This window comes from Carassius carassius, chromosome 6, assembly GCF_963082965.1.
Source record: "Carassius carassius chromosome 6, fCarCar2.1, whole genome shotgun sequence".
NCBI classification, from domain to species: Eukaryota; Metazoa; Chordata; class Actinopteri; order Cypriniformes; family Cyprinidae; genus Carassius; species Carassius carassius.
In genome coordinates, this window is record NC_081760.1 from 35,727,123 (window position 1) to 35,739,776 (window position 12,654).

The following is a 12,654-nucleotide window of genomic DNA, read 5'->3' on the forward strand; positions in this document are numbered from 1 at the left end:
CAAAAATAAATAAATAAGTATAACCAGCATTTACCCTTAAGACATATTTTTCAAAATACAACACATTTATCAAATTTTCTTAAATAGTCTACTGTTAACTGAAGAACAATGCAATATATTTATATACTAGCTAATATTACCCCATACCATTATTTGAGTGATAGAAAATACTATATACCATGTAATAAGAAAATGCATTTGCTGTTTATTAATTTGGTTACAGCATGTCTTGTTGGAACTCTCATGTGTGCTGGATATATATGTTTAAAGGATCTATAGGAAGAGCCTTAATATTTTAGACATAATAATGAAGCATGTTGCTCGGAGCAAACTGGATTCAATCTTTAGTACCCCTGAAGTTGCCGTGGTTGATGTGGTTCCTTTAGTTAATGTGCTTGCTGTAATTGCTGTAGCTGCTGCAGGAGTGACAGTTGTAGCTAAAGCTGTAATAAACGCACAATCAAATTACCTGGATATCCCTTTAAACCTTATGTAGCCATTATCTTCTGGTCTACGGATTTGTATTTCCACAGCATAAAGGTTCTTAAAAAAGTTCTTATGGATTTATGAATGAACTGCTCATTTTAAAATGTTCCTAGTCTACTTACATTTGTTGACCTTCGTTTCAAACATTAGAAATGCTTGGCATAACTTACGTTAAAACTACAATAAGTAAATTAACAGCACAGAACATGATGGTCTCAAGATGTGCATTTAAGACACGATGCAGTAACATAAAATAACAGTGCTTCCTCTGCCATGTTGCCATCAACTAAAAAGTTACCATTCAATGTGAACAGCCCCTTGAGATGACTGCATACTTGTTTCTCTGATGCATAAGTTGTACAGACATCATTATATTAATAGAAAGGTAACAGGTATAGAAGATTATAAATCTACTGAGTATTAGAGCTTACCTGAACCATTGACTAAAATTGATTGAGGAATCATATTCAGTTGATTGACTTCTCCTGTTTCCACTGCTCTCAAGAGGATGGTGGAAATCTCTTGAATGGATGGGATAGTTTGGTTGAAACTGAAGACTAGTTGTGCTGATGTGATGATTGACCCTGGTCTGAAGTAAATGTTGAAATGAATATATGTTACCTTTAAAAATCCAGTTTATTGGATGCTCTCTCTCTCTATTTCTCTTTCTCTCACACACGTTGGGTGTTTGTGTTTTACGAAGATGCTCCATAGGCATAATAATTTTCAAACTGTACAGTACAAACTCTATATTCTAACCCTGAAAATCTAATCCTTTCAGAAAATTTTGTGGGATTTATAAAAAAAAATTCTCATTGAGGGTTGAAATTTTGTCTATGCAACGTCAGGTTTTACTATCCTTTAGGAGACATCCATCATTGACCCACGGCATAAGGAATACCTGAAATACACAAGCACACATGTGCGCGCGCACACACACACACACATGCAGACAGCATGCATATATAAATAAGCAGCATTGCAATGTACTGTATTTACCTGAATCCTTGGACAATCACTTTGAGGAAGTTAGCATACTTGGGTCTATAGACTGCTTCAAGCTGGATCAGATATCAAACAATTGCAGACATCAGTAAAAATATCTCAGTGTAATTAATAAAATGCCTAATTTAATAAAAAAGTATCTTGTGTTACAGTAAATACAATTAATGGATTTTAACTCACCTCATCCCTGACAAGCTTAGCCCTATTCTTGTGCTCTGCAGAGTTTACATCTTTTAGTGCATCTATAAATGTGTCTGTAGAGCGAAACTCCAGATCTGTAAGCACCCCAGATATTAAGTTTGCAGAAGTTTTTCCAAAAGATGTAGACGTTGTAGAAGCTGTAGATACTGTAACATTTGTCGATGCTGTAGATGCTGGAGAATGTGTAATGGCTGTAGAATCTGTAGAAGGAATGACCGTTGTAGCACTAGTGGTGAATGTGTCAAAGGTTGATGAAGAGGAACTGACTGAAACCAAGGTAGAAGCTGTTGATTGTTGTGCTTTCGTGGTAATTGTCGCACTACTGTTGGATATTCCAGATAGAGTTGTTGGGACTCTGGAAGAACCTGTTGGTATTGAAAGTGTTGGTGTTGTGGATGTTTCAACTGTACTAATAGTTGTACTTTGAAAAGCAGTTGAAGAGAGAGTGGCCGGAGTGGACAGTGTTGTTTCTGATGCTGTTGTGGTATCTGCTGAACTGGTGGTGGAAGTTCCAGCAAGAGGTGTCATGACTATTGAGGATTTTCAGGTTAGGTCAACATTGACAAATAAATAAATTAATTAATTAATAAATAGATAGATAAATAAAGTCACTGTATCATGTTCAGTTAATTAATAGTTCAGCTAATACTACATTTATTTTGTACTTTCATTACTTCTGTAAGACTGTACATTCAACCCTCTATGCACACCTTAGCAAAAGAATCGCCATTGGCTAGTACATTTTTTTGTTTACTCACCAGACTGATATACTGTTTATATATAGCTACATAGTGTATATACACCAATCAGGCATAACATTATGACCACTGACAGGTGAAGTGAATAACACTGAGTATCTCTTCATCACGGCACCTGTTAGTGGGTGGCATATATTGCGCAGCAAGTGAACATTTTGTCCTCACAGTTGATAAAACTGGAAAGGAAAAATGGACACGCATTGTTTGTGCTGTGGTTTTTGCTGTTGTTTTAAATTATTTGTTGTTTTGAATGCAGCATTTCAAAGGAGATATTGAGTTTCACTCAGGTTAAGCCACTAATAAGTGGCTAGTTTAATACTAGATTAAATACACATGCAAACATAAAGAATAATTCAGACAAATTAAATATGCTTTGTTGAATTCAGTTGCATTGTTCATGCTTATTATGTAAAAAGTCTGGTGAGTGAAATAGTAAGCCAATTGTGGCTCAAGCTGAATGGTGTCCAGAGGGTTGCCTGTTGAATGGAAAATTGGTAAAAGACGTACCTATTCCATCAGTTGTTGTAGATGTTTCTGCTACACCAGTGGTGGATGTTTCAGCAGGAGTTGATGTGATTGTGGGAGTCTCTGTTGTTGTAGATGTTTCTGCTACACCAGTGGTGGATGTTTCAGCAGGAGTTGATGTGATTGTGGAGAGCTCTATTGTTGTAGATGTTTCTGCTGCACCAGTAGTGGATGTTTCAGCAGGAGTTGTTGTGATTGTGGGAGTCTCTGTTTTTGTAGATGTTTCTGCTACACCAGTGGTGGATGTTTCAGCAGGAGTTTTTGTGATTGTGGAGGGCTCTGTTGTTGTAGTTGTTTCTGGTGAAATAGTCGTTGATGTTTCAGTAGCACTTGTTGTGATTGTGGTAGTCTCTGTTGTTGTATATGTTTCTGCTGCACTAGTGGTGGATGTTTCCGCAGGAGTTGTTGTGATTTTGGGGGTCTCTGTTGTTGTAGATATTTCTGGTGTAATAGTCGTTGATGTTTCAGTAGCATTTGTTGTGATTGTGGGTGTCTCTGTTATTGTAGATGTTTCTGGTGCACTAGTGGTGAATGTTTCAGTAGCACTTGTTGTGATTGTGGAAGTCTCTGTTGTTGTAGATGTTTCTGCTGCACTAGTTGTGGATGTTTCAGCAGGAGTTGTTGTGATTGTGGAGGGCTCTGTTGTTGTAGATGTTTCTGCTACACCAGTGGTGGATGTTTCAGCAGGAGTTGATGTGATTGTGGAGAACTCTATGGTTGTAGATGTTTCTGCTGCACTAGTGATAGATGTTTCTGCAGGAGTTGTTGTGATTGTGGGAGTCTCTGTTGTTGTAGATGTTTCTGCTACACCAGTGGTGGATGTTTCAGCAGGAGTTTTTGTGATTGTGGAGGGCTCTGTTGTTGTAGATGTTTCTGCTACACCAGTGGTGGATGTTTCAGCAGGAGTTTTTGTGATTGTGGAGGGCTCTGTTGTTGTAGATGTTTCTGCTACACCAGTGGTGGATGTTTCAGCAGGAGTTTTTGTGATTGTGGAGGGCTCTGTTGTTGTAGTTGTTTCTGGTGAAATAGTCGTTGATGTTTCGGTAGCATTTGTTGTGATTGTGGGTGTCTCTGTTATTGTAGATGTTTCTGGTGCACTAGTGGTGAATGTTTCAGTAGCACTTGTTGTGATTGTGGAAGTCTCTGTTGTTGTAGATGTTTCTGCTGCACTAGTTGTGGATGTTTCAGCAGGAGTTGTTGTGATTGTGGGAGTCTCTGTTGTTGTAGATGTTTCTGCTACACCAGTGGTGGATGTTTCAGCAGGAGTTGATGTGATTGTGGAGAACTCTATGGTTGTAGATGTTTCTGCTGCACTAGTGATAGATGTTTCTGCAGGAGTTGTTGTGATTGTGGGAGTCTCTGTTGTTGTAGATGTTTCTGCTACACCAGTGGTGGATGTTTCAGCAGGAGTTGATGTGATTGTGGAGAACTCTATGGTTGTAGATGTTTCTGCTGCACTAGTGATAGATGTTTCTGCAGGAGTTTTTGTGATTGTGGAGGGCTCTGTTGTTGTAGTTGTTTCTGGTGAAATAGTCGTTGATGTTTCAGTAGCACTTGTTGTGATTGTGGTAGTCTCTGTTGTTGTATATGTTTCTGCTGCACTAGTGGTGGATGTTTCCGCAGGAGTTGTTGTGATTTTGGGGGTCTCTGTTGTTGTAGATATTTCTGGTGTAATAGTCGTTGATGTTTCAGTAGCATTTGTTGTGATTGTGGGTGTCTCTGTTATTGTAGATGTTTCTGCTGCACTAGTTGTGGATGTTTCAGCAGGAGTTGTTGTGATTGTGGAGGGCTCTGTTGTTGTAGATGTTTCTGCTACACCAGTGGTGGATGTTTCAGCAGGAGTTGTTGTGATTGTGGGAGTCTCTGTTGTTGTAGATGTTTCTGCTACACCAGTGGTGGATGTTTCAGCAGGAGTTGATGTGATTGTGGAGGGCTCTGTTGTTGTAGATGTTTCTGCTACACCAGTGGTGGATGTTTCAGCAGGAGTTTTTGTGATTGTGGAGGGCTCTGTTGTTGTAGATGTTTCTGGTGAAATAGTCGTTGATGTTTCAGTCGCACTTGTTGTGATTGTGGGTGTCTCTGTTATTGTAGATGTTTCTGGTGCACCAGTGGTGAATGTTTCAGTAGCACTTGTTGTGATTGTGGAAGTCTCTGTTGTTGTAGATGTTTCTGCTGCACTAGTTGTGGATGTTTCAGCAGGAGTTGTTGTGATTGTGGGAGTCTCTGTTGTTGTAGATGTTTCTGCTACACCAGTGGTGGATGTTTCAGCAGGAGTTGATGTGATTGTGGAGAACTCTATGGTTGTAGATGTTTCTGCTGCACTAGTGATAGATGTTTCTGCAGGAGTTGTTGTGATTGTGGGGGTCTCTGTTGTTGTAGATGTTTCTGGTGAAATAGTCGTTGATGTTTCAGTCGCACTTGTTGTGATTGTGGGAGTCTCTGTTGTTGTAGATGTTTCTGCTGCACTAGTGATAGATGTTTCTGCAGGAGTTGTTGTGATTGTGGAGGGCTCTGTTGTTGTAGATGTTTCTGGTGAAATAGTCGTTGATGTTTCAGTCGCGCTTGTTGTGATTATGGGAGTCTCTGTTGTTGTAGATGTTTCTGCTACACCAGTGGTGAATGTTTCAGCAGTAGTTGTGATTGTGGAAGTCTCTGTTGTTGTAGATGTTTCAGCTGCACTAGTTGTGGATGTTTCAGCAGGAGTTGTTGTGATTGTGGGAGTCTCTGTTGTTGTAGATGTTTCTGCTACACCAGTGGTGGATGTTTCAGCAGGAGTTGATGTGATTGTGGAGAACTCTATGGTTGTAGATGTTTCTGCTGCACTAGTGATAGATGTTTTTGCAGGAGTTGTTGTGATTGTGGGGGTCTCTGTTGTTGTAGATGTTTCTGGTGAAATAGTCGTTGATGTTTCAGTCGCACTTGTTGTGATTGTGGGAGTCTCTGTTGTTGTAGATGTTTCTGCTACACCAGTGGTAGATGTTTCAGCAGGAGTTGTTGTGATTGTGGGAGTCTCTGTTGTTGTAGATATTTCTGCTGCACTAGTGATAGATGTTTCTGCAGGAGTTGTTGTGATTGTGGGAGTCTCTGTTGTTGTAGTTGTTTCTGGTGAAATAGTCGTTGATGTTTCAATAGCATTTGTTGTGATTGTGGGTGTCTCTGTTATTGTAGATGTTTCTGGTGCACTAGTGGTGGATGTTTCCGCAGGAGTTGTTGTGATTGTGGTAGTCTCTGTTGTTGTAGATGTTTCTGCTGCACTAGTGGTGGATGTTTCCGCAGGAGTTGTTGTGATTGTGGGTGTCTCTGTTATTGTAGATGTTTCTGGTGCACTAGTGGTGGATGTTTCCGCAGGAGTTGTTGTGATTGTTGGAGTCTCTGTTGTTGTAGATGTTTCTGCTGCACCAGTAGTGGAGGTTTCCGCAGGAGTTGTTGTGATTGTGGAGAGCTCTGTTGTTGTAGTTGTTTCTGCTGCAATAGTGGTGGATGTTTCCGCAGGAGTTGTTGTGATTGTGGGGGTCTCTGTTGTTGTAGATATTTCTGGTGTAATAGTCGTTGATGTTTCAGTAGCACTTGTTGTGATTGTGGGTGTCTCTGTTATTGTAGATGTTTCTGGTGCACTAGTGGTGAATGTTTCAGCACAAGTTGTTGTGATTGTTGGAGTCTCTGTTGTTGTAGATGTTTCTGCTGCACCAGTAGTGGAGGTTTCCGCAGGAGTTGTTGTGATTGTGGAGAGCTCTGTTGTTGTAGTTGTTTCTGCTGCAATAGTGGTGGATGTTTCCGCAGGAGTTGTTGTGATTGTGGGGGTCTCTGTTGTTGTAGATATTTCTGGTGTAATAGTCGTTGATGTTTCAGTAGCACTTGTTGTGATTGTGGGTGTCTCTGTTATTGTAGATGTTTCTGGTGTAATAGTCGTTGATGTTTCAGTAGCACTTGTTGTGATTGTGGGTGTCTCTGTTATTGTAGATGTTTCTGGTGCACTAGTGGTGAATGTTTCAGTAGCACTTGTTTTGATTGTGGAAGTCTCTGTTGTTGTAGTTGTTTCTGCTGCACTTGTGGTAGATGTTTCAGCAGGAGTTTTTGCATTTGTGTGAGTCTCTGTTGTTGAAGATATTTCTGCAACACCAGTGATGGATGTTTTCGCAGGAGTTTTTGCGTTTGTGGGAGTCTCTGTTGTTGAAGATGTTTCTGGTGAACTAGTCGTTGATGTTTCAGTAGCACTCGTTGTGATTGTGGAGGGCTCTGTTGTTGTAGATGTTTCTGCTGCACTAGTGATGGATGTTTCAGCAGGAGTTTTTGCATTTGTGGGAGTCTCTGTTGTTGAAGATGTTTCTGCAGTGCCAGTGATGGATTTTTCCGCAGGAGTTTTTGCATTTGTGGGAGTCTCTGTTGTTGAAGATGTTTCTGCAGCACCAGTGATAGATGTTTCCACAGGAGTTTTTGTGATTGTGGAAGTATCTGTTGTTGTAGATGTTTCTGCTCTACTAGTGGTAGATGTTTCAGCAGGAGCTGTTGTGATTGCGGAAGACTTTGTTGTTGCTGTTGTTGTTGCAGCAGGAATTGTTATGTCTGATAAATATTCTGTTGTTGGTTCATAAGAAAATGTTTTTTCAGTTTAGATGGCACTCACAAAAGCAATGACAAAAAATAAATAAATAAATAAATAAATAAATAAAAAAATTAAACAACTGTGTGTAAATTTTGTACTTGTGTTTTTACAAATTATTTATGAAAAACTATAGTCTAAACGAAACCATGTCTAATCTGACCATTGTCCAGTTGGTACAATGTCTCAGACATGTACAAAACAAGATCAAGATTTTTTAAAAATATACCTTTATCATTAACTGTGATGGAAGTTATGTTCAGAACATTAAGAGTTTCAATTTCATTCAGTAATGTTTCTGCAACTTGGAGTTCTGATGGGAGATTCTCTGTAAAGTTGAAAACGATGTATGTTGTGGTAATGACCGACCCAGCTCTGGAATTAAATTTTCAGAAACAATCTCATACTGTATTCATACTGGGTATTTGTGTTTTATGAGGACTCTTCATCAACATATTGAATTTTATACTGTACAAACTTTAAACTCTCCTAACTCTAACCACCCTTAAACATAACCCTTATAGAAAGAATTCTGCATTTAAAAAAAAAACATATATAATTTAATATGATTTATACTATCAAATATCAATATCAAACCTTTCTAATTTGAATATTCTTGTAGGTACATTTGGTCTTCACATTGGGAATACCTGGACCACACACACACACACACACACACAATATGCAACATTAAAATATTCTATATTTACCTGAAACTTAAGCCAAGAACTCCTATGAAGGAAGGATATTTCAATTTGTAGATTGTCTCAATCTGTATCAAATTAACATGCAGTTCCAATGAGTACATTTAATTTGATATGATATGTTTTTATGACTGAACTTAATGTAAAATGTAAATGTAAAATGTCTTAGTAGTGAATCAGTAAAGTGGGTTTTAACTCACCTTATTCTTAACATGCTTAGCCCTATCCTGGAAAGCCTGAGATTTTGAATCACTGTATTCAGGTATGAATGTGTCTGAAGAGTGGAGCTCAATCACTGTCCAAGAAACATTGGCAGGTACTCTAAGTGCAGTGGTTGTGAAAGAGGATGATGGTGATGATGTTGAGTCTGTTATTGTGGATTGAATTGCTGCATTTTCTGTGCTTGCTGAAACAGTTATATTTTATACATTAACATTTGACATATTAGTTAATCAAAGAATTGTTTTGTTTTTATAGACATATTTTATCATACTTAATAAATTGATTCATAAGTTGATTGTTTTCATAAGGAATTACACTGATTCACCTACCGAACAAAATATATAAAATAATAAAAGAATATTTGTTCATCTTGGAAAGAGTCCAGTGGTGATAAGAGTCTGCAAGGAAATATATTATTGAAGAGTTAATGTGTGTTTATATATATATATATATATATATATATATATATATATATATATATATATATATTGAAATGATTTGAAAATTCTTAGAGAACTCCCAGAGAACTCGACAGCATGTCAGCGTAGCACTGATGTATGGCTTTTTCCTTGTGTAACAGAGATTTAAGTTGCATTTTGGTGCAATGACCGTGTTAAGTGACAATGGATTTCCAAAGTACTCCTAAGCCAATGTTACTATATTTATCACACTAGCATAATGGTTTCTCATAACCAATCCTGGAACAGGTATTTTATACTGAACACACTGATTAGTAATCTACTGTTGCTTGAGTGGTTCCAATTTCTCACTTCTTCTGAATCACCTGTGGGCATTTCTACCTCTTAAATAGCATGCAGTAATGTCCTGGTGTTTTTATCCCCTTCAATAAATTAAAAGAAGCTAAATGGAATGTCCTATGGCAGATACCGTAAAGATTTGTTTCTCACTTTTTCTTTTTTGTATTAGAACCGTCTAAAGTGTCTGTTTTTCGCAGTTACACAACTGTTAAAAATACTTTTAAATTTTTCCATATATACTTCGTTTTAGGTCATTCACCAATTTATATCTCATGGTTTTCATTAATTTCCTCATTTTAATAAGACAGTAATGGCAATATTCATAATCTGGCCAAAATTTGATAAAATGCTTACTTGTTTATGAATAAATCTGAGTTTGCCTATATTATTTTATGGATATTACAAAACTATGTTCACTTCCTTTGTGGAAAATAAAATAAAAAATAACAATAAAAGTTACAAAACAAACATACCTTTATTTTAATTATGATTTAATTATGATTAACTAATTATGATTATGACACGGGAATTGTCAAAGATTTGTCACATCCTAAAACCTGATCACACTGGCTTCCTTTAAAACTCATTCTAATATTCTGATTTATTATCTTATTTATTTTTGAAAGCAGTTGTGCTGCTTAATTTTTTTTTTTCATTAAAAAAAAACACTTTCCAAACAAATAAAAAGCAAACACACACACACACACACATACACTGTCACCAGTTTAAGTACACCTGTTCAACTGCTAATTTAATAACAATCACATGGCAGCAACATCTCAATTCATTTAGTATTTTAATTTAATTTAGTAAAACTGTTGCAAAATGTTTTGCCGCAATTAAACTATAATTTATATTATAAATATAATTATTACAAATATATTTAGTGTAATGAAATGTCCTTACCAATGCTTGAGCAGGTATTTTATTCTGAACACACTGACTAGTAATCTGCTGTTTCTTCAGTTGCTCCAGTTTCTCACTTCTTCTCAATCACCTGTGGCAATGTTTACCTCTTAAATAGCATGCAGTAATGTCCTGGCACCCCCCCCCCCCCACCACCACCACCACTGAAATTGTAGAAGCTAAATGGAATGTCCGTATGGCAGATTCTCTGAGGATTTGTTTCTCACACTTTAGAGCTGTCTAAAGTGTCTAATGTAAATATAATTGAACATTTTTTACTTTATTCTTGATTGTCATTTATCGTTTTCATTGATTTCAGAATTTCAATCAAACATTATTGACGTTATTTAAAAAATTTGGTCTAGTTTAAATGGATAGGACAAGTTCTTGTAATACTTGCATACACAGTAACAATATTGAATAAATCAATATTTTCTTGATGTTATCTCATGGATATTAGAAAACAATGATATAGTGAGTTTAACCTTCTGTAAAAAGGTCTTGAAAAAGAGATTGCCATGTGAATAGACTAGATGTAAATATGTAGATAAATATTCCATCTTTTTTTGTTTAAAAGTAATGTTTAATGCTGTGAAATGCACAAAGTGTTTTATGTCTATAAAGTTTATTTTAGGCAAGTCGTGTGGTGATTTGAGAAGGTTGATTTGATCCAACATATGCTCAACTCACTGTCTGCCGCTGGCCTCTTGGTCAAAACAAAAACCTGAATTTAACAAACATAAAATGTTCCAAACATAGTTGAGAATTCTGATAAACTGACGGACAAGGGAAATTCTGGGAAATTGCTGGGAAAGTTCCCTTCTTCTCGGCAGACCCCCAATCTGCCCGGGCCCATTTGCACCTGCATAACCAGATGCTATAACACTGTTGCCTAAGTTGCCACAGCTATGCTGAGCTGTCATTATTTATTCCATGCACTAACTTGTGCTTTTGATAATTCATTGCTTATATACATATTGTTATGGTAATGAGGGACAGGAGACTGGAATAACAGGAGAACATGGTTTATGAAGGCACAAGCAGAGGAGCAAGTAGTGAATAGTGAGGATATGGTGCTGGAGGTTGGAGAGATGAGTTGATCCGGAGGGTAGGAACACAAGACGCTGGAGCTAGCTGACAAACACACACACACGATGGAGACAGGAAGACGCTGGAGATCGCTGGAGAGAGGTAATCAGGGTAATAGGTTAGTCCTTAGATTTAGCAGGTAGGTACTGACCTAGTTGCGAACGAAACCGGACGGTGACTGAGTGTGTGTGTGTAGTTTTGGTAGGAGTGGTTGATTGCACGTGGATGAGGAGCAGGTGGGTGTGATTAGTATTCCGGTGAGGGTGTGTGCTGTGATTGGTTGGTGTTGGAGCCTGGCGTGTCTGTTACAGTACCCCCCTCCCCACGGCCTGCTCCTGAGGGCCAGGGACCTCGACGACGTGGTGGACGTCCTCTTCACTAGGGAGCAGGTCTGTCAGGGTGGTTGGAATGGAAGGTGCCTAGCAGGTTCGGATCCAGGATGTCGTTGCGTGGGACCCATGAGCGTTCCTCTGGACCATATCCTTACCTTGCTGTCCACCATGACGCCGGGAGTCCAGCATGTCATGAACCTTGTAGGCAGCTCCATCGTCAAGGATGAGTGGCAGGGGGGCTTTGGATACGCCAGGCTCTGTGGAAAGGGAGACAGAAGGATGGTGAGGTTTAAGGAGTGACACATGGAATGTGGGGTGGATCCGATACTCAAGGGGAAGGTTGAGTTTGAAAGTGACTGGGTTGATCTGCTCTGCGATGGTGAATGGGCCAATGATTCTGGGACTCAGTTTGTGGCATGGTAGATGCAGGCGGATGTCTCAGGTTGACAGCCAGACCTTCTGTCCAGGTTGGTAAGCTGGGGCTTCAGAGCGGCGAAGGTCGGCTGTCATCCTGCGTCTATGTAGGGCCCATTGTAACTGGTGGTTGGCCGCGTCCCAGACCCTCTCACTCTCTCGGAACCAGTAGTCGACCGATGGAATGTCAGAGGGTTCTCCTGACCATGGTAAGAGTGGTGGCTGGTAGCCGAGTACGCTCTGGAATGGAGTGAGTCCGGTGGTAGGCTGTCGTAGGGAGTTCGGTGCGTACTCGGCCCACCATTTAGTATTAGTATTTAGGATTAGTATTCCGGAGAGGGTGTGCGCTGTGATTGGTTGGTGTTGAAGCCTGGCGTGTTTGTTACATATATATATATATATATATATATATATATATATAAATATATATTCACCTTTCATAAAAAAGTGCCTTTAGTTTAACTTCCTTTATGCAACACTGGTTATATGGGACACAACTTTGAACAAGGGGAATTAGAAAACACAAAAGTCAAAACAAATAGTTCACCCAAACTGTGGAACACAAAGGATGGTATTTTTAAGAGTCAGTTGACTTTAATTGGTTTAATTATCATATCTGGAATGACATGAGGGTGAGTAAATGTGTCACATGTA

At 38.7% G+C, this 12,654-nt stretch overlaps 1 protein-coding gene across 1 annotated transcript; it reads right to left on the reverse strand.

Moving 5' to 3' along the window:
- Window positions 1–2,220, reverse strand: LOC132141712 (uncharacterized). Its single transcript, XM_059551375.1, has 4 exons — window positions 1,672–2,220; window positions 1,486–1,547; window positions 918–1,075; window positions 1–443 (listed from the first exon to the last, which is right to left on the reverse strand). Exons 1-4 carry the CDS (start codon window positions 2,218–2,220, stop codon window positions 274–276), a joined length of 939 nt encoding a protein of 312 aa, XP_059407358.1. The 3' UTR covers window positions 1–273.
- Window positions 2,221–12,654: the final 10,434 nt, after the last annotated feature.

Bases quoted from the DNA above. Each gene is read 5' to 3' on its own strand.
- LOC132141712 (XM_059551375.1), bottom strand. From the start codon at position 2,220: ATGACACCTCTTGCTGGAACTTCCACCACCAGTTCAGCAGATACCACA. The intron at 1,548-1,671 runs GTGAGTTAAAAT...TATCTGATCCAG, and splicing joins CTAAGCTTGTCAGGGATGAG to CTTGAAGCAGTCTATAGACC. The intron at 444-917 runs GTAAGCTCTAAT...CGTTTATTACAG, and splicing joins AATTTTAGTCAATGGTTCAG to CTTTAGCTACAACTGTCACT.